This window comes from Equus przewalskii, chromosome 11 (genome assembly GCF_037783145.1).
Source record: "Equus przewalskii isolate Varuska chromosome 11, EquPr2, whole genome shotgun sequence".
Lineage (NCBI taxonomy): Eukaryota > Metazoa > Chordata > Mammalia > Perissodactyla > Equidae > Equus > Equus przewalskii.
The window spans coordinates 22,846,158-22,867,839 of NC_091841.1; the positions used below are offsets into that span (position 1 = coordinate 22,846,158).

Sequence of the window (21,682 nt, forward strand, 5' to 3'; positions counted from 1 at the left end):
TCCAACTTAGGTGTATGAGTGGGTCTACACCTGCTTTTTATCTGGTTTGTCCAACACCTTTACCCTCACCTCAGAAACATCCATAAAATCTATTAGACCAAAATGCCTATGGACTTCCCAAGACTGGACTCAAGGAACTTACAGGAGGAAGTGAGCCGTAAAACAATCTGAACGGGGCTGAAATTAAACGTTAATGCATCTTTTATACTGTGCCTTTGCGCTGCCTCCTGGAGGAGGGGACCACACTTCTCCAGTGGCGGTCTGAGCACAGCAAAGGAACAGGTATCAACACTGTCCTCAGGAACACGACACCGAACACAACTGTGATTAAGAGGAGTCAGTCTTTAAGGAGACTGACGTCGAATTGTGGCCTCCTGGGGGAGCAAGTTCCACAGGTTGACTCACCGTTCTATTAAACCTGATTTTTATTTGCTCTTAAATAGAAGCCTCTCAAATGAAGCCTGGAGGCTTAAATGAACATAAAGCGGAACGGTGAGAAGTCTCGAAAGCCTGTGCTAGAGGGAAAATGTTAGAGCCCAGAGAAGCGCCTTCACGCCTAGGAGATCCTCAAGGACTGGCGTGGCTGGGAACCACTGCAAGTCCGCTGGAAGCGATTCCTCGGCGGATGGAGGGAAATCCTAGGGCTCCCGAGGACCCCTCACCTGATTGAACTCCTCGTCCGCGTATATGTCAATCAAGTCCACTCCTTCTGACATGGCTCCAGAAGGAAGATCGCGAGCCCGGAGAAGGGACAAAGTAAGAAAGATGCCACTGCGGTATCCAGAAAGAGGCGAGCGTTAGAAGGCATGAGGGTCCCGGGCTGGGAGGACAGCAATCGCGGCCAGCCTCCCGTCTCCAGAGACGCAGCATCCCGGCAGCCCAAGCTCGGCCCCACCCGCTCCGCCCCGCCCCGCCCCCGGCCTCGCGCCGCCCCTCGCTCTCCCAGGCCGCCGGGGCTCGCGGGGCTCGCTGCCCATCACCCTCGGGCCCGAGCCGAGTTACGCCGCAGCTGCCCGCGGCGCGCCGAGAAAGTCCAGGCCTCGGCTCCTCGGGGCCCTCGGACGGCGCTGCGAAGAACGGCCGCGGCCGAGCCCGCAGCCCCAGCCGCCGCACCTGCCCAGGCCGCACGGCGGCCCCGCGAGAGTCCCTGCGGGGCCCCGAGCTCCGGCCGCCCCCGCTCCCCACCCGGGCCCAGTCCTCGCCCCCGGCTAGGCCCGCCCCGCTCCCTCCCCACAGACCCGGCCCGGCGCCCTCGGCCCCCTCCCTCAAAGGCCCGCGCCTCCCCCCGCCCGCCGACTCCGGCCGCCCCAAACTCAACCGACCCCCTCCCCGCCTCCGCGCCGGCCCCGAGCCCTCTTCCGGCCCAGCCGGCCCCCGGCCGCGCGCCCCCGTTACCGGGAATATGGCGGCGGCGGCGGCGAGTCCGGACTAGGCCCGAAGCGCGCGAACCGCTCTCGGCCCCAGGTCCCGCCCCCCACCGCCGCCGGCGTCACACGCACAGCCACTTCCGCCCTACGCACGGCCACATCTTCCGGCTCAGGTGCCCAACGCCGAAGCCCGCGGGGCGGGCGTCCGGGAGTTCCCGGAAGTGGTCGGGCCTCTGGTTTCCGGTGCGAGTCGGGAAAAATGTCGGTGGTCGCGGTGTTGCCAGCTCTGGCGCGGGTGAGGAGAGTGGCGATTCTCGGGTCCTGGGTGGGCCGCGGTGGGGACTGAGTCTCGTCTTCCTGTGGAGTCCTGGAGGGAATCCTGACAGCCCAGGGCAAGGACAGATTCAAGGAGAGGTCGAGCCTGCAATTTAGGAAATTCAGGTCGCTGCCACCCTTTTCTGAGCCCACTGTGTGCCTGTCTCGTAGCCTCGTTGAACCATCGGTCTTGCGGCGAGACCCAATTCAGATTTCACCTATTGACCGGGTGGAACTGGTCCCACCGCCTCTGGGCGCCCCTTCTCTCTGTTCTTAACTCTTCTCTGGTACCTATCGTGATTTTGCATCATATCATATGATCTTTCTTTTTTGATGTAAGTGTTTACCACTGTAAACTTCTCTCTTAGTACTGCTTTTTGCTGCATCTCATGATCTTTTTGTATGTTGTGTTTTCGTTTTGTCTTAAGATATTTTCTAATTTCCCTTTTGATTTTTTCTTTGACCCATTTGGACCATTGCTTGTTCAAGAGTGAGAGTGTGTTGTTTAGTTTTCACAGATTTGTGAGTTTTCCAGTTTTCCTTCTGCTGTTGATTTCTTATTTCCTTCCATTGTGGCCAGAAAATATACTTTGTATGATTTCAATGTTTAAGACTTGCTTTGTAACCTGATATGTGCTCTCTCCCGGAGAATGTTCCCAGTGTGCTTGAGAAGAATGTGTATTCTGCTGCTGTTGAGTGGAATGTTCTGTGTATGTCTGTTTGGTCCATTTGGTCTGTAGTGCTCAAGTTCTCTGTTTCTTTATTGATCTTCTATTTGGATGTTCTATCCGTTATTGAAAGTGGGGTGTTGAAATCTCCTACTGTTATTATGTTGCTGTCTGTTTCTCCATTCAGTTCTTCTTGATTCTTCTGATTGATCAGGTCTGCTCCTTCTTCATATATTTGGGTGCTCTGATGTTGGTTGTATATATATTTATAATTATATCCTCCTGGTGAATTGACCCTTTTATCATTATATACTGTCCCTTTTTTATCTCTTCTGACAGTTTTTGACTTACTCTGTTTTGTTTGGTGTAAGTAGAGCCATCTCTGCTCTCTCTTGGTTACAATTTACGTGGAATATCTTTTTTTTCGTCCTTTCACTTTCAGCCTGTGTGTATGCTTACATCTAAAATGAGTGTCTTGTAACAGCATATAGTTCGGTCTTGTTTTTTTAATCTATTCAGCCAGTCTTTCAGTTGAGGAGTTTAACACATTTAAATTTAAAATAATGGCTGATAGGGAAGGACTTACTCTTCCCATTTTAAGTGTTTTCTGTCCATCCTATAGCTTTGTGTCCTTCTCTTCCTCTCTTGCTGTCATGTGTTGTTTCATTGATATTTTTTTTTTTTTAGAGACACGTTTTGATTCCTTTCTAATTTTCTATTGTGTATTTTCTTTGTGGTTGCCACGGGGCTTACATAAAACATGTTGTAGTAATCTATTTTAAGCTGATAATTTAACTTCAATCTCATACAAAAACTCTGCTGTCTTATTCCTCCCCATCTTATGTTATTGATGCCACAATTACATATTTTTATGTTGTGTATCCATTAGCTTGTTTTTATAGTTATTTTTTATGTTTTTGTCGTTTAACTTCTATACCAGAATTAGAAGTAATTGGCGCATCACCATTACAGTGTTACAGTATTCTGTATTTGTTATATATTCTGTATTTGTTACCTTTACCAGTGAGCTTTATGCTTTCCTATGCTTTCATCTTGCTCTCTAGTGTTCCTTTGGATCCTTTGGGCTTCCTGAATTTGTATGTCCATTTCTTTCCCCAGATTTGGGAAGTTTTTGGTCATCATTTCTTCAAATAAGCTTTCTGCTCCTTTCTCTTTTCTCCTTCTGGGACTCCCATGATGTGTATGTTGCTCAGCTTGACAATGTCCTGTAAGTCTCTTACCTCAGTCTTTTTCATTCTTTTTTCTTTTTTCCCTCTGATTAGGTAATTTCAAATGACCTGTCTTCAAGTTTGCTTATTCTTCCTTCTGCTTGATCAGGTCTGCTGTTTCACCCCTGTAGTGAATTTTTCAATTCAGTTGTTGTATTCTTCAGTTCCAAAATTTCTGGCGACTTCTTTTTAATATTTTCCTTTGTTGACGTTCTCCTTTTGTTCATGCATTGTTTTCCTGAGCTCACTGAATATCTTGATGACAGTTGTTTTGAATTCCTTGTCTGGAAATTCATATACCTGTTTCTTTAGGGTCTCTTTCTGGAAATTTATTTTGTTCAGTTGATTGGGCCATGCTTCCATTTTTTCTCATCCTTTGCAACTTTGTGTTGGGATCCACACATTTGAAAAAACAGCTACCTCTCCCACTCTTTTCGGACTGGCTTTGTACAAGGAAAGACCTTCACCAGCCTGCCCTGCTAGAGAATCTGGAGGCCTCTCAAACCTTTCATGTGGATATGCCTTCTCTGGATTTGTGTGTGCAAATTCGCGTTTGCTGCTGCTTTTTTCAGGATCTTTGCTCCCTCTGGTGTCTGTCTGTGGTAGTGCAGGTTCTCTGGAGCTGCCGCAAGCCTCACAGCTCTTTTGTGTATCCCAGGACCCATCAGTGCTGCAGGTTGGCCAAGACAGAAACTAGTGCCGTGGGCAGCTTTTTGAAAAGCAGGAACTTTGGATGCATGCTCCACTCTTTTCCTTCCCCACCCAAGAAGAAGCTGCCAACGTCTCTTGGCTGCTTGCTGTACCGTGGGTCACCCAAGGGTCCTCTGGAACAGTAGCAAGCTGCCCAGCTCTCTTTGTTCTTAGAGGCCCCTAGGCATCTAGAGTATGCTGGGTCCTGTTGGCGCTCTGAGAAAGGCGAGGCATAAACCAGTCCCTGAGGCAGCCCCACAAAAAGCCAGAATATGGGATGCAACATTCCAACTCTTTCCTCCCCAGGGAGAAGCCAGGAGGTGGGAGTTTTCTCCAGTTGTACTGTACTGAGCTGAGAGGAGGGACTATGATGAATGAGTGCCACGAATTCTCCTTCCAGCTTTGATCCAGCTGGTTTTGTGCTCGCCGGGGGTTCAGGAGCCTCTTAATTGGTTTCTGGATTTCTCATGAAGGGAATTGGTCTGGGTACTGTTGTTGAGTGGGGGTCTCCATGGGAGGAGAGTGTGGGGCTTCCCATTCCACCGTCTTGCTGATGTCACAAACTTCGCATTGCATCTTGATAGTTTTTGCCTTTCTCTAGACAGGGAGCCTGTGAGGCATTAGGGAGCATGCTGTCACTGGGTGCTCAGATTTTAACATAGGCAAGTGACTAGAATATCAACCATACCGTTGGGAATGTGAAAAGGGGAGAAAGGGAATGTGAAAGAGGGAGAAAATATTTTTGCTGGGAGAATTTTTGGAAAGGCGCTGGTTAAGAACATGTTTATGGTTAGGGCTAGGTTCCAGTTTTAACTGCAGTTACTATTTGGGTGCCTTTGGTAAATTATTTAACCTCTTTTTTTTTTTTTTAAAGATTTTAGTTTTTTTCCTTTTTCTCCCCAAAGCCCCCCGGTACATAGTTGTATATTCTTTGTTGTGGGTCCTTCTAGTTGTGGCATGTGGGACGCTGCCTCAGCGTGGCTTCATGAGCAGTGCCATGTCCGCGCCCAGGATTCGAACCAATGAAACACTGGGCCGCCTGCAGCAGAGCACGTGAACTTAACCACTCAGCCACGGGGCCATCCCCTATTTAACCTCTTTGAGCCTCAGTTTCCTAAGCTGTAAAATGGGACAGTATAAGCCTAACTTTTTAAGGACTAAACGAGATTGAATGCATTTTTTTTTAAAGTATTCTTTTTGGTGAGGAAGACTGGCCCTGAGCTAACACCTGTTGCCAGTCTTCCTCATTTTTTTTTCTCCGTAAAGCCCCAGTACACAGTTGTATATCTTAGTTGTAGGTCATTTTAGTTCTTCTATGTTCACAGCATGGCTTGATGAGCAGTGTGTAGGTCTGTGCCCAGGATCCAAACCAGCGAACCCCAGGCCTCTGAAGCCGAGCATGTGAATTTAACCACTTGGCCTGAGGCCTGCCCCAGACTGAATGCATTTAACAGCTAGTAAGTGTTGAGTGAATGACAGTGATGGCATTGTTGTTGTTATAAAGATGTTTGTGGTTTATTTGTTTCAGATGCTTGCTGTGTCAAGGCGCCACCTAGTGTCACCTTCGCTCAGCATGACACCATTCAGATGCTTCTACAGAGGTGACAGCCCGACCGATTCCCAAAAAGACTTGATTGAAATCCCTTTGCCTCCATGGCAGGAGCGAACTGATGAATCCATAGAAACCAAAAGAGCCCGGCTGCTCTACGAGAGCAGAAAGAGGGGAATGTTGGAAAACTGCATCCTGCTGAGGTAGGGGATGGCAGTCTTGGGGTCACTTCTCTTTGACTGGAGACAGCCTTTTCAGTGTCTTTCTCTCTTTTCCTTCTTTTTAGCCTCTTTGCTAAAGAGCATCTGCACCACATGACAGAGAAACAGCTGAACCTCTATGATCGCCTGATTAATGAGCCCAGCAATGACTGGGATATTTACTACTGGGCTACAGGTACTGGACGTGATAAGCAACATAATGTGAACAATGGGCTGACTTGGGCTGGTTTGACTCTGGAATTGTATCCTAAGCAATTTTTCTTCTTTTACGTGTGCCACGGACACTCAACCTGAACACTCTTCAAATTTTTCTTGAGTGTGCAAAATTTGTTTTATTAGTTAAGGTTCTTTGTTCGCAAGCAATAGCAATGTTCTGTCTGACTTAAGCAAAAAGGGAATTTGGTGGAATTGTATGGGAAGCTCACAGTATCAAAGGGAAGGTTGATGGGGCCATCCCGGTGGCACACGTTCCGCTTCAGTGGCCCGGGGTTCGCTGGTTCAGATCCCGGGTGCGGACATGGCACCGCTTGGCAAGCCGTGCTGTGGCAGGTGTCCCACGTATAAAGTGGAAGAAGATGGACACAGATGTTAGCTCAGGGCCAGTCCTCTTCAGCAAAAAAAAAAAAAAAAAAAAAAGAGGAGGATTGGCAGCAGATGTTAGTTCAGGGCTAATCTTCCTCCAAACAACAAAGGGGGGGAAGATTGAAGAAAAACCATTCTGGGAATGGAGTGGAAGCAGACAGCTCTGTAAGTGCGTAGCAAGAGTTCCTCAGTAGTCCCACTCTGGGACTGCCTTTGTGAGGGATGAATTCTGTTTGTAGTTGGGATTAGCTTTGGCTATGAGTAAAAAAAATCCCAAACAATAATGGCTTAAACAAGACAGAACTGTATTTCTCTTTTTCATCACAGAAGTCCAGAAGTAGGCACTTCAGAGCATACAGAGTAGCTTCAAAAAGTCACGAGGTCCAGAATCCTCTTGATTTGCTGCTCCTTCATCCTTGGTGTGTGTCGTCTGCCTCACGATCCAAGATGGCCACTGAAGCTCTATCTGTCTTGTCCATATTTCAGCCAGGAAAAAAGTGTATAGAAGAGCATACCCCATACTCTGTGACCCTTCTCAGGAAATTGTACACCATGCTTCCATTTATTTTTCACTGGCCACAGTTCAGTCACATGACTACACCTAGCCGTAAGGAAGAAATAATATATTCTACGTGTCCAGCTAAATTGGAGATTGTATTCTCAAGGAAAAATGGGGGAAAGGTGTCAGGGGACATCTCATCCATTTGTGTTACACTCTGGGTCTCCTGTTTTTGTGTTTCCACTCAATGTTTGTATCATAGAATAGAAGCCATTCTACAGATTCCAAGTATAAAATGTGATAATGCAGCATCTAGTAGCTTATACAACCATTGGAAAGCCCCGAAGTCTAAAATGTCTGTCCTGCCCTTTAAAGAAAATGTTTGGCCCTGACTTAGAATAACACATTTGACAGCTGTCCTTGGTGGTGTTCATAGTAGTAGTTCTTCCTTTTGTGGTTTTTTTTTTTTTTTTTGAGGAAGATTAGCCCTGAGTTAACATCTGCCACCAATCCTCCTCTTTTTGCTGAGGAAGACTGGCCCTGAGCTAACATCTGTGCCCGTCTTCCTCTACTTTATATGTGGGACGCCTACCACAGCATGGCTTGCCAAGCTGTGCCGTGTCTGCACCCGGGATCTGAACCAATGAACCCCGGGCCGCCGAAGCAGAACATACAAACTTAACCACTGAGCCACTGGGCCGGCCCCCCTTTTTGTGTTGTTGAGTAGAATTCCATCGAGTGATGTCCCACAGTTTGTTTATCCACTGACCAATTGAGAGACCTTAGGGTTCTTTCCAGTTTTAGCCCATTATGAATAAAGTCAATCTACACGTTGGCATACACATTTTTGTTAACACAAGTTTTAGTTTTTCTTGGGTAAATATCCAGCAGAAGGATTGCTGGGTCACGTGATAAGTGTATGTTGAACTTGATAACAAACTTTTTCTGTAATGGACTAGGTAGTAAATGTTTTAGGCTTCGTAGGTTATACATTCTCTGTTGTAAATATTCAACCCTACTATCAGAGCACGCAAGCAGCCACAGAAAACAGGAAGACAACTGAGTGTGACTGTGTTGCAATAAAACTTTATCGATGACACTAAAATTGGAATTTCTTGCAATTTTCACGTGTCACACAGTATTCTTTCGAATTTTTTTTTCCTCAACCATTTAAAAATCATTAGCTCATGGTCCATACTAAAACAGGCAGCAGGCTGTAGTTTGCAGACTCCTGTCCTGTAAAAGGCGAGACTCAAAGACTGCATGCTGTATGACTTCATTATATGATACTCTGGAAAAGGCAAAACTGTAGGGGCAGAAATCAGACCAGTGATCGCCAGGGACTGGGTGTGAAGGGCGGGGTTGATGCTCCACATCTGTATCAGCACTTGGTATTAGCTGTGTTTGTTTTTAGCTACTCTTAAGAAGTATGTAGTGCTATATCGCTGTAGTTTTAATTGGTAATGACTAATAATATTGAGGATCTTTTCTTTTCAAGTGCTCATTTGCCATTCACACATCTCTGGTGGTGTGTCTTTTCAAATCTCCCCCCCCACCTTTTCTTTTTAATTGGCTTGTTTGTTTTCTTATTATTGAGTTGGTTTTTTTTTCAAAGATTTTGTTTTTTCCTTTTTCTCCCCAAACCCCCCGGTACATAGTTGTATATTCTTTGTTGTGGGTCCTTCTAGTTGTGGCATGTGGGACGCTGCCTCAGCGTGGCTTGATGAGCAGTGCCATGTCCACCCCCAGGATTCGAACCAATGAAACACTGGGCTGCCTGCAGCGGAGCACGCGAACTCAACCACTCAGCCACGGGGCCAGCCCCTTCTTATTATTGAGTTTTGAGTGTTCTTAATTTATTCCAGATTCAAGGCCTTTATCAGATGTGTCTTGCAAATTTTTTCTCTCTGTCTCTGGAGACATTTTCATTTCTTTCTTTTTCTTTGATGAGGAAGATTGACCCTGAGCTAACATCTGTGCCAATCTTCCTCTGTTTGTTAGTATGTGGGCCACCAGCACAGCATGGCCACTAACAGAGTAGTGGAGGCCCGCACCCAGGAACTGAACCCGGGCTGCCAAAGTGGAGCACACTGAACTTAACCACTAGGCCACTGGGACTGGCCCTCTTTTCATTTTCTTAACATTGCCTTTCAAAGAGCAGTTTTTAAATTTGGTGAAGCACAGTATACTGGTTTTGTTTAGTGGGTTGTGCTTTTGGTATTGTGTCTAAGAACTCTGCCTGATCCAAAGTCACCAAGATTTTCTCTTTCCCCCTGGGATTTTATAGTTTTAGGATCAGCTGTTCAATTTCTCCAAAAAAAAATCCTGCTTGGATTTTGATTGGGGTTGTGTTGCAACAGATCGATTTGGGAAGATTCTTTTTAACAATTTAGAATCATCTGATCTATTAACACGCCATGTCTCCTTTTATTTAAGTCTTCTTTGATTTCTTTAATCAGTGTATTACCTATTCCTGCATGACAAATTACCCCCAAAACTTATTGGCTTAAAACAATCCATACTTATATTTCATGGTTTCTGTGGGTCTGGAATCCAGGCATGCTCAGCGGGGTCCTATGCTTCAGTCTGTCACGAGGTCCCCATCAAGGTGTCGGCCCAGGGTCTGGAGTCTCATTTGGATCTCAGCTAGGGAAAGATTACTTCCGAGCCCTCTCTGGTCTTGGCAGAATTCAGTTCCTCACAGGCTCTTCACCTGCGGGCCTCAGTTTCTTGCTGGCTGTTGCCTACAGGCCTCCTACAGTTCCTTGTCGCAAAGGCTTCTGCCATGGGGCAGCTTGCTTCGTCAGAGTGTGCAAGCCAAGGAGACATTAGAGTCTACCAGCAAGATGGAAGCCACAGTGTTTTGTAACCTAATCACAGAAATAATGTTCCAGCTGCCGGCCCCATGACTGAGTGGTTAAGTTTGCAATTTCATTGATTTCTACCGTTATCTTCATTATTTCCATTCTTCTTAATTTGCTCTTTTCCTAATTTCTTAAGGTGGAAGCTGAACTCCTTGACTTGAGATCTTCTTTTCCACTATAAGCATTTAATGCTATAAATTACCCTCTCTAAGCACTGCTTTAGCTTCATGTTAGAAATTTGGATATGTTATATTTTCATTTAATTCAAAATATTTTGTGATTTCCCTTGTGACTTCCTCTTTGACTCATGAGTTATTTAGAAGTATGTATTTTTTTGGTTTTTCTGCAGGGGAAGCTTCAACCCTGAGCTAACATCTGTTGCCAGTCTTCCTCCTTTTTTCTTCCTCCCCCCCGCAAAAGGCCCAGTACGTAGTTGTGTGTAGTTGTGAGTTCTTCTGGATCTTCTATGTGAGCCACTGCCACAGCATGGCTACTGACAGATGGGTGGTGTGGTCCCACGCCTGATCACTGAACCCAGGCCACTGAAGCGGCTGCCTCTAGACCTGTGTTTAGTTTTCAGATATTTGGGGATTTTCCAGATATTTTTCTTTTATTGATTCCATTGTGACAATAGAACACATGTTATATAATTTCACTTCTTTTCCATTTCTTGAAATTTGTTTATGGTCTGAAATGTAGGTATCTTGATAATGTTCATGTGCATTTATTTGAACATAATGTGTGTTCTGCACTTGTGAGTAAAGTGTTCTGTAAATGTCAACTAGGTCAAGTTGGTTGATACTGTTGTTCGTGTCTTCTATATTCCAACGGATTTACTCTGCACTTCTTCTATCAGTTACTAAGAGAAGAGTGTTGAAATCTCCCAACTATAATGTAGATTCAGTAAGACTCCTTTCATTTCTCTCAGTTTTTGCTTTATATATTTTGAAGCTCTGTTATTACGTGAAGACACGCTTAGGATTGTTATATCTTCTTGATGAATTGCCCCCTTTATCATTGTACAATGTCCATCTTTATCACTGATAATATTCCTTGTTCTGAAGTGCCTGTTGGTAATATAGACACCCCAGTTTTCTTTTGGTTAGTGTTTGCATGTTATGTCTTTTTCCATCTATATTAGTTTTCCATCGCTACGTAATAAATTACCACAAACTCAGCAACTGTAAACAACACCTGTTTATTAGTTCACAGTTCTGGAGGTCAGAAGCCATGCCCAGATCACACAGTGGGAAACCAGTGTCAGCCGTTCTACATTCCTGTCTGGAGGCTCACTCAGGGTGTTAGGAGAATTCATTTCCTTGCAGTTGTAGGACTGAGATCTTGTTGTCTTGCTAGCTGTGGCTCGCTTTCAGCTTCTAGAGGCCACTCTCCGGTCCTTGCCACTTGGCCCTCTCCGGCTCAGCTGTGGCAATCCTCCCTCACGTTGATTCCCTCTTGTGCTTTAAATCTCTCTGACTTGCCGTCTGCCACTAGCTGGAGGAAACTCTCCTTTAAAAGAGCTCCTGTGATTAGGTCAGAACCACCTGGATAATTTCCCTGTCCTAAGGTCAACTGTGTCATATAACATAACCTAATCAGGGGAGTGAAAATCGTCATATTCACAGTCCGGGGGATTACGCAGGCCTTGTATACCCGGGGAGTGGGAAATACTGGGGGCCGACTCATAAGTCTGCCTGCCACACCATTCTTTGACTTTTCACTTATCTCTCTCTTTCGTATCCAATCTTATGGTCTCTGTCTTTCTATTGACGTGTTTTGGCCATTTACATATAACGAGTTATCAATGTGGTTGAATTAAAAGCTACTACCATCTTTTTGTTTGTTTCCTGTTTCTTCCATCTGTTCTGTGTTCCTTTTTACTTCTATTTCCGTGGGGGTTTTTTATTTAGTACTTTTTATTTTGTTTTACCTCCACTGTTGGCTCATTATTTGTACCTGTCTTTATAATTTTTTTAGTGATTGCCCTGGGGTTTACCGTGTACATCTTTAATTCACCACAGTCTACCTTCCGTGTTATACCCTCAGGTATTATTATACTGCTTCACGTATAATGGAAGAACTTTATAACAGTGTATGCAATTCTTCCCTCCCATCTTTTGTGCTCTTGCTGTGTTTTAGTTATGCTGTAAGCCTACACTACATTTCTATTGTTTTGCTTTAGACAATTATCTTGAGAGTGATTTAAAATACGGAAAAGAATACAAAATGTATTTTATATTTGCCTTCATTTTTTTTTTTTTTTTTAAAGATTTTATTTTTTCCTTTTTCTCCCCAAAGCCCCCCGGTACATAGTTGTGTGTTCTTCGTTGTGGGTTCCTCTGGTTGTGGCATGTGGGACGCCACCTCAGCGTGGTCTGATGAGCAGTGCCATGTCCGCGCCCAGGATTCGAACTAACGAAACACTGGGCCGCCTGCAGCGGAGCGCGTGAACTTAACCACTCGGCCGCGGGGCCAGCCCCTATATTTGCCTTCATTTTAACCATTTCTAGAGATCCTCATGTCTTTACATCAATCCATGTTTTTCTCAGTATCATAGTCCTTCTGTCTGAAGAACTTCCTTTATTAGCAGACCTTGTAGTGCAGGTCTGCTATTATGAATTCTCTCGGCTTTTGTTTGTCATTTTCGAAAGATATTTTTGGTGGATATGGAATTACAGGCTCACACTTTTTCCTTTCGGCACTTTACGTGGGCACACCTCCTTTGCTAGGCTGTTCTGTGCAGGATCAAGTCAGTCTGGTTCGGAGTTGAACCGGATTTGGGTTTGTTGCTTTGATTACCTTCAGTGTTCCACCAGCTTCAAATTCTTCTGGTGTTTGCATGTGCTATTTTCTGGTTTGCATACTTTCTGACAAGAAGTAAGCTATGTCTATTCCTTTGTATGTAACGTACGTTTTCTTTCTGAATGTTTTCAGTATTTCATGTTTGGTTTTCATTTGTTCGAATATATGTCTGTTTGGTTTTGGTATTTATCCTGCTTGGGTATGTTGGATCTGTGTTTTTATACCTTTCATTATTGTTGGAAAACTCAGTCATTATCTCTTCAGATATTTCTTCTGCCTTATTTTCTCCCTCTTTTTCTTCTGGGATTCCAGTTACATTTAGGTTAGACTGTTTGATACTGTCCCAAAGCTTTTGGATTCTCTCCTTTGTGTCTTTCATTCTTCTCTTTATGTAACAGTTTGAGTAATTTGTATTAGGTAATATCTGTTGACTATCTTGCAGTTCACTAATTCTTTCCTTGACCATGTCAGATCTTATGATGAGCCTTTTGAGATCATTCTGCTTATTTGTTACTGTATTTTTATTTTTAACATTCCTTTTGACTTTTGTAGTTTCCATCTCTGCTGGAATTTCTCATCGGTTTGTACATTTTGTCTACTTTTTCCACTAGAGCCTTTAACATATTAATCATAGTTACTTTATTTGAATTCCCTGTCTAATAGTTTTAACTCATCCCTGAGTGTGTTTCTGTTGATTGCTTTGTTCCTTCACAGTGTGTTTTTTTTTTCTTTTATGTGTTTGTATTTCATAATTTTTGATTGAATGTTACACATCATGAGTAAGAGAGTAAAGACCGAGATAAGTAGTATTTTTTGCCTGGAAATGGTCGTGCTGCTTCTGCTAGGCTGTTAATTTGGGGATCGAGTCAGTCTAGTTAGGAGTTAAGCTCACATTGGATTTTGTCATTGTTTTGGTTCCCTTCAGTGCACCACCAGCCTCTATTGTTACCATGTGCTTAGGGTGGGGGCTGAGTTTCCAGAGGGTGTTTCTCAATGTTCCTGTTGTACCCTCAGCTTGCAGCCTTCCTGTATTTCTGTGCCTCACAGGGAATCGCTCTCCATGCTCTGGCCCTCCCCCAGCAGTAGACTCCTGTTGTTTTGCACTTGGTGCTTGTAAGTTTGAGGAGGGAGGTGGGGAGGGTATTCTCTGTTATCCTGGTCCAGCTTCATCCCTGTAGCCTGGGTCTTAGGGGTGGGCTTTCTCAGTGATCCTGCCCTTCCCACAAGGGTAGAGGGGTTTTTTTCTTTTACCCTTCCACCAGCCCAAATGGGTCCTCACGTGTGTCCTGTAGGAGACAGGATTCACTGACCTGCTCCTAGTTGCTGAGGCTTTTGTTCTGTAGAGGAGAAGAGCTGGGCTGGGCTTTATGCTTCTTTTTGCAGTGTCGGCCGCTCCCCTCCTGGCATGAATCACTGAGGGAGGCTCTCTCCAGCCCCCTGTCTGAAGCCTGTCTTTGTCGGAGCATGCTCAGTGGCGGTCTGTTGACAAGAACCTGCAGGTGGGTGTGCACTCCCCTGTGTGTGTGGCTCCAGGGGTTTCATGCTCCCACATCAGCCTACGTAGGCTGTCGGCAGTTTGTTGACAAGAACCTGCAGGTGGGTGTGCACTCCCCTGTGTGTGGCTCCAGGGGTTTCATGCTCCCACATCAGCCTACGTAGGCTGTCGGCAGTTTGTTGACAAGAACCTGCAGGTGGGTGTGCACTCCCCTGTGTGTGTGGCTCCAGGGGTTTCATGCTCCCACATCAGCCTACGCAGGCTGTCGGCAGTTTGTTGACAAGAACCTGCAGGTGGGTGTGCACTCCCCTGTGTGTGGCTCCAGGGGTTTCATGCTCCCACATCAGCCTACGCAGGCTGTCGGCAGTTTGTTGACAAGAACCTGCAGGTGGGTGTGCACTCCCCTGTGTGTGGCTCCAGGGGTTTCATGCTCCCACATCAGCCTACGCAGGCTGTCGGCAGTTCGTCCAGGTGAGGGGCCGCCCCGTGGCCGAGTGCTGAAGTTCACGCGCTCCACTTTGGCAGCCCAGGGTTTTGCCGGTTCGGATCCTGGGTGCGGACATGGCACTGCTCATCAAGCCGTGTTGAGGTGGCGTCCCACATAGCACAACCAGAAGGACCCACAACTGGAATATACAACTGTGTACTAGGGGGCTTTAGGGAGAAGAAGGAAAAAAAAAAGATTGGCAACAGATGTGAGCTCAGGTGCCAGTCTTTAAAAGAAAAAGAGTTTTAGCTGAATTCTTACCTGTATGTATGGTGCCGAGTGTCTCTTCTTCCTTTGTCCTGTCTCAGGTGAGCAAGTGCTCGTGTCCACTTTCTCTTTTGAGGGGCTTCTCTTTCCTTAGATTTTATTCTACTTGGTTGCCCTGTGACCTCAGCTCTCTGATGACTTGAAAGTTGCAATATTTGTAGTTTAACTTTTTCTCATAAGGGTGAGAGCAGTGCTCTTGCCAACTTTCAGCATCCTAGGGGAAGCCTAAACCTTGATCTTTTTGTGTGTGTGTGGCTGTGTTCTAATAAAACTTTATTTACAAAAACAGGGGGTGGGCCACATTAGGACTGTGGGCCATAGTTTAACAACTCCTGCTCTAGATGCTTATTAGTAAAGCCCAGTAAGCACTTACATTTTTTAAACAGTGTGCATAAAAATAAAGAATAACAAAGGAGGATTTGCTCTACCAGGTATTAGTCTGTACTGTAAAGCTATAACAATTAAAATAATGTAAAATTGGTACAAGCACCACTGAAAGATTACTGAGCATAGGAGAGAGCCTAGTATATACAAAAATTTATGTAATATGGGAATCTACAAATCAGGAAGGGATAAGATGAATTACTTAATAAATCGTGTTGGGAAAGTTTGCAATTTGAAAAATAAAAAGATGTAATTCAATATATAAACCTTTTACTTTTGTTTTTTCTTTCTTTCTTTATTTTTTGGTGAGGAAGATTGGCCCTGAGCTAACATCTGTTGCCAATCTTCCTCTTTTTGCTTGAGGAAGATTGCTGCAGAGCTAACTTCTATGCCAATCTTCCTCTATTTTGTATGTGGGTCGCCACCACAGTGTGGCTTGATGAGCAGTGTGTAGATCTGTGCCCAGGAACCAAACCTGTGAATCCTGGGCTGCTGAAGCAGAGCATGCGAACTTAACCAATATGCACCCAGGCCAGCCCTAAACCTCCTTGATCTTATTTTGATTGTCACAGAGAAACAGATGCCAGACCCCCACCCAATGTCAGGCCCTGTGCTGAGTGAGGGGACTCAGACTTTGTTTGGAGTACTTCCCTCTCCTAGCATTATAGTTGGTCTTGATAGGAGGCTCATTCCAGAGCACCTTACATCAGCTTTCCCAGTGGGAGGCTTTGCTTGTAATTTGAGTCTTAAGTGAGTGTGTCTCAGGTGGAAGGAAAAGCTGGAGGTGAGCGGCCTACTGCCAGACTGCCTGCCTCTGGACTCAGGCTGGCCTTCTCATGCCTTCGCTCTGTGTCTTTCTTGCCTGTCCATTCAAATCTGGTTCTCCAGGTTTATGTCAGTTTTGCGTGCCTCTAATAACCTTCCAATAAGTTCCCTTTGGCTTAAGTTTACTGGAGTTATTAGTTTCTGTCACTTATAACCGAGGACTTTTGCCTTAGGAAATTGGGGAGGGGGGAGGGAACACAATACCCAGAAAACAACTGAAATACCAAATGCAGAGCCAAATAGTACAGCCAAGATTGGACAGGCCAGGGGTCAGCCAACTTGTTCCTAAAAGCCCAGAGTCAGTACCTTAGGCTTGCGGCCATGTGGTCTCCGTTGCAACTGTTAACTCTGCCATCATAGCACGAAAGCAGCCACGGACAATATGGAACAAGTGGGAGTGGCTGCTCCAGAGAGCTGTGTACAAATACAGGCTGCCGTAGGTTGCCAGCTCCTGGTATAGGCTGCGTGTGTATTTGGAGGAAGAATGGAGAGGTCTGTGTATCGACTGTGCTTCTTGGCCAGGACCGCAGTTTCAAGTCTCAAGATCCTTCTACCTGAGTATTGACTGGCCAACACACGTCATTCTTTTTGCCTGTTTTTCTCTTGCAGAAGCAAAACCAGCCCCAGAAATATTTGAGAATGAAGTCATGGCACTGCTGAGAGACTTTGCGAAAAACAAAAACAGGGAGCAGAGACTGCGTGCCCCCGATCTCGAATACCTCTTTGAAAAGCCCCACTGAGCTGGGCGCCTCCGCCTGCCTGGCCTCAGTCTGTGAACCCGCATGGCTTATGATGGATCCCGGCCCTGTTTTCCCACTTGTCCCTAGACACTCAACCTGCCCGGACCGTTCGTCCTGCCTCAAAGGATGGACCCATCTCGCTCCCAGGACGTGTAAATGTTCAGTGTGTCTCATTCCGACGCTTTGTTCGGTCCTAGGCCTCAAAAGCAGGATGTCAGTGTTGCCAGCCTCGGCCACAGGAGGGCACTGTAGGGGAAGCTATTGTGCTGGCTCCTGGCTTCAGGCGCCGCGTGTGCTCTGTGAAAGGAGGCGGCGGCTGCCGGTGCTGGGTGGAAAGCGCCCTGAGCAGCCCAGAGCTTTGTTCCTGTGAAATCCCCCCTTTCCAGTCCGATCTGGTTCTTTCTGCCAAGGGAAGCTGATCAAAGCCCCCTGAGCTGAGCCCTTCAAAGGCACAGCAGGCAGAATGAGAGCAGCGAGCAGGAACGGGGCGGGCCTGCTGCTCAGGAGTCAACATACCCATCAGGTTTTCCTTGAAATGTTCACTCTGGAAACAGAACCATAATGGAATATTAAAGAATATCTAAGAAAGGAAAATCACAATTCCCCAACCCTCACACAGTCATTTTCATTCTGTCTGTTCCCATATATTTTGGAGTCCTATGTTTATAGAGTTTTACAAGGTCGCAATCATGGATTTTATCTCCACAGAGCGCTATAGCAACTTTTTCTATATTTCCCATCTTTGTAACTATTTTAGTTGACGAAATAATGTCACGGAAGAAATAATATGTCAGAATGAATTAGTTGAAAGTGTTTAGCCTTTGGGCCAGAAGACTTCTGCCTTGCCAGAGGCCGTCTCACTAGGAGAATTTGCCGTGGGAGTTGTAAGCCAGTCAGAACGGTCATCACCAGGACTGGGCCAGGAGCATCTGAAGGGGTGGACCTGCGGAAGCCAGGCTGGCATTGAGAAGCAGATGTTGGTGATCATTAGAGCTGCATGCAGGGAGGAGGTGCACGTTTCCAGCGTGACTGAGCTACGGGGTCCCCCAGGGCCGCCTCATGGTCCTGCCTGCCCCCCCAGTGTCTCTGGCTAAGGAGAGAAGGGAAGAGAACCAGCCTTTACTCACGTGATCTCATTCAAGCTTCTCAGCCCTCTTGCAGACAAGCGGTGTCACACCTACTTTGTAGATGAGAAAGTGGGCTCAGAGAGAGTAATATGTCCAAGGTCGCATCGCTGTTCAGTCCCAAAGCCAGAGTCTCATTGAGTTCAGCGTGCCTCCAGAGCTCAGGAACTTTCTACCAGAACGCACTACCGTACTAGTGGAAACTTCGTAGAAATCTGTGCTTTGAAAAGTTATGGCAAAGAAACTTGACAGTACCGAGATGACCTGTGTGTCACGTAGGGGCAGGAAGCTTCCGGGTGCTTCCCAAAGTAAGCACTCGGTCACCCAAGGGAGCTTGTAAATAAGGAGGCAGCACAGGTGCTGGCTCCAAGTTCAAATCTGGGCCCGCTGCTTCCTTGCTGGAGACATGAGTGGGCCTGAGCCTCAGTTTCCTCATCTATGAGATGGGGGCGACGGCACTCCCTATCTTAACTAGTTGAGCAGACGTTAAAGCTTGCGGAGTTCTTAGCTGGTCCCCAGGACACAGGGAGCTCAGTAGATAGAGGTGCTCAGTCATGGCCTTGGCCTGAGGCTTAAAACCTGTCTCCTGAAACACATTGCCTGGTGTGTCAGCGAGGTCCCCAGAACTGCGTGCAGGGCAGTCTCATCTGCAGACAGGAAAGCTGAGCTTGTTAAAGAACCGCGGGGTGCCTTCTAGCCCGTGAAGACTGGAGGGAAAACAGACCCCGGTGACGATTCCTTTGATGGAAAATTCTGTAGCACTCTCACCTAAGCGAGGAACAGGAGTGAGGATGGGGAGGCAGAAAGAAGCAGGGCAGACGAGAAGACATCACCCTGGGAGCACACCACAGCCTCTGGCCATTCTCGGGCCTCATTTGATGTACTGTGGGGAGAATGTCAAATAGAGTTTTACAGAGAGAGATTTATCTGGACTATAAGAAGTGCACGTGCACTGGGCAGTGACTTACCCATCTATCCTGGACACTTACGCAACCGAGCCCAGCAGCCAAGTATGCTGTCGGGGCTTTATTCCCCAGGGTGTGATCTCTCCTTACTCCGATTTTGTCTTATTTAACATAATGCTCAGCTGCTGCCACTTTCACCTGGGAATGGCATGCTTCTAAAGGAATTGTTTTCTTCCCAGGCTGCTGGCTTGTGTCATCTCTGAAAGTGAAGGATCTTGCTAACTTCAGCTGCTCAGTCTCAGACCCAGGGGTGCTATGTAAACAGTTTTTCCCTTTATTAGGCATTAAGTAAAACTAGGCCGGCCACAGTGCATTTTTTAAAAATTAATAAACACAGAGCAAGAGCCAGCAGCCCCCCAAGGATCCGTAAGGAACAGAAGCTAGGCTCATTCCTCTCTGTTGGACGCCTCACTGCCCGCTGACCTCATTCCCAGCCTGCGCCGGGCGGATGGGCGTCTGGCCCTGCCCTGACCCATCTGAAGTGGTCTCATGAGTCTCATGTCGCGCAGGCTCCCGCGTGACACGTCAAACTGGGTCAGTAAAGGCTGTTTTCCTGTCATTTCCTCTCAATCATTTTCAGTCTGCAGAATCCATACACCAAACAACTTTTGCCCGAGCTCTGCGCCTTAGATGGAGTGTGTCTGTTGGGGGTCATTGTCAAGGCGTCTCTCCCCGGCTTTGGGCGTTATCTGAAGATCATCTGGTCTGTCCCTCCAGCTCCAGCGAGGCCAGCACCAGCACACACCTGCTTCCAGGGAAAGGAATTCCATTGGGAGGGTTGAGAGACTCACATTTATCCTTCAGTCTATCTGCTGTCGTGGCTAGACGAAGAGAGGACGATGCCGTGATAAGGAAGCGCAGGCAGCCTTAAATGGCAAGCAGGTCTGGGAGGCTTTGAGCTGACAGCCCCTCTTACTGCTACAGCCTGTTGGACCTGAGGAGGGTGGACTGGCCGTCCTGCAGCTGTCAAGCTGATGATACTGGTCAGCTTCCAGTTAAGCCACCTTGTGACACCTCAATTTCCCAGGGGGCCCTCTGGGAACGAGGACCGGCGTTAGAATCTGCCCCCATCAGGTGATAGACTTGGGGGAACAGGTGGCCTCAGGAAAGCAGTGCCCTTTCGGCTTCAAGAAACAAATGTGTGTGAGCAGTCAGACGCTTGAGAGCAGATGGTAGAGAAGGTGAAGGGATCCAGTAACATCAGGCCTCAAAGAAGGAGGTGTATAGAGAAGAAATCCACCTCCTCCTGACCCATAGCCAGAAAAGAGTTCAGGGCTTTTGCTGGGTCCAGGACTCGCCTGAATCCAGATATTCCTGCCGAGGAGGAGAATGTTCGCTTCAAAAAGGGCAATGTGAACGTATTTTATGTAACTAAACATCACAGCATGTGGTTTTAAAAAGCGAGTTATGACATTAAGATGTCCGTTTTGTTTGCCAGTGGGTTTCAGTTCATGTAGTTGGTATTTAATAAAATGTGCACATTTGGTGACATCCTAGGACACCTGTTGAGGGGAAGCCAAGCAGAGCAGAGCGGTTCAGGGCAGCTGTTCCGGAATCAGAACTAAGTTAGAATCCTGGCTTTACCATGGGTCAGCTGCGTGACCTTGGGCACGTTATTAACCTCTCCACACTTCTGTGTCTCATGTGGAAAAAGGGAAGGAAAAAGAGCCTGGCGTGCTCCACTTCAGCGGCCCTGGTTTGGTTCCCAGGTGTGGAGCTATGCCACTCGGCAGCCACGTTGTGGCAGCAACCCACATACAAAATAGAGGAAGATTGGCACAGGTGTTAGCTCAGGGTGAATCTTCCTCAGCAAAAAGGAGAAGAAGAAGAACTTCAACTCGTATGTGAGTGTGAGGACTAAATGGAGTCGTGTGTAAAGCCCTTCACACAGTACCTGGGCCCCTAGCAACACTCAGTAGTAATTGTTGCTAACGGGACTGTTTGCTTATGTGTGCCCAACACTGCTAAGAGCATGGGTTATCTCGTTCAATCCTCACAGCAATGGTACGAGGAAGGTACAATTATCATTCCCCTTTTACAGATGAGGAAAGTGGGGCTTGGGGAGAAGAAGCTTCTTGCTCGAAGTCAGATGGGAAGGGGTGGAACTAGAATTGGAAGCCAGGCCGAGGGCCGCCAGGGCCTGTGCACTTACACCGTATGCTCTACTCCCTCAAAACAGGGAAGCCATCGTCATTCCTCCTGCCGCTGTCCTCTCCTCCTGGGTCTCCTCTTGGTCCGAGGAGGGCTGCTGTGCACTGGACTTGGCAGAGACCCTCTGGTTCCCTAGAAGACCACCAGGACCCTAAGTTTCAGAGGGCAACAGCCTCAGCAGCTCCAGCCTTAACCACCTGAGCCCTCCAAGCAGGACAGGAGCAGCCTGGCTCTGCAGGTGGTGGTCCTGAGTTCTGAGAGGCTTCCTGTGATCTGGAGGGGGGCCAGAGGGCAGGGCTCAAAGTCTGCCCTGCATCGAGGGTTTCGTCCTTCCCTGGAGCAGCAGAGATGAGGTTGGACTCTTTCCAGGTCTTCCTGTCACTGTCCTTTCCTTCCAAGTCAGAGGCTGGCTCTGAGCTGGATGTAGCCGGTCAGGAAGGCCTGGTAAACCCCAGTCC

At 46.9% G+C, this 21,682-nt stretch overlaps 2 protein-coding genes across 5 annotated transcripts in view; one reads left to right on the forward strand and one right to left on the reverse strand.

Moving 5' to 3' along the window:
• Positions 1-1,537, reverse strand: part of CPSF7 (cleavage and polyadenylation specific factor 7) — a 21,984-nt gene extending 20,447 nt beyond the window's left edge. The window contains exons 1-2 of one of the 4 annotated variants that reach the window (XM_070564084.1): positions 1,396-1,537; positions 663-771 (exon numbers count right to left, since the gene is read on the reverse strand). In XM_070564084.1, coding sequence (XP_070420185.1) covers positions 663-716 — 54 coding nt within the window. In that variant the 5' untranslated portion in view covers positions 717-771; positions 1,396-1,537. Of the gene's footprint in view, positions 1-662; positions 772-1,322 lie in introns of all 4 variants that reach the window. The other 3 variants (XM_070564082.1, XM_070564081.1, XM_070564083.1) reach the window with 3 other exon arrangements.
• SDHAF2 (succinate dehydrogenase complex assembly factor 2) lies at positions 1,528-20,564 on the forward strand. The gene is made up of 4 exons (XM_008539444.2): positions 1,528-1,662; positions 5,798-6,021; positions 6,105-6,214; positions 16,854-20,564. The coding sequence occupies exons 1-4, from the start codon at positions 1,627-1,629 to the stop codon at positions 16,982-16,984; spliced, it is 501 nt and encodes a 166-aa protein (XP_008537666.1). The 5' UTR covers positions 1,528-1,626; the 3' UTR covers positions 16,985-20,564.
• The last annotated feature ends 1,118 nt before the right edge of the window (positions 20,565-21,682 follow it).

Coding starts and splice junctions, on each gene's coding strand:
- SDHAF2 (XM_008539444.2), top strand. CDS start 1,627: ATGTCGGTGGTCGCGGTGTTGCCAGCTCTGGCGCGG. Junction 6,022..6,104: donor GAAAACTGCATCCTGCTGAG/GTAGGGGATGGC, acceptor CCTTCTTTTTAG/CCTCTTTGCTAAAGAGCATC. Junction 6,215..16,853: donor TATTTACTACTGGGCTACAG/GTACTGGACGTG, acceptor TTTCTCTTGCAG/AAGCAAAACCAGCCCCAGAA.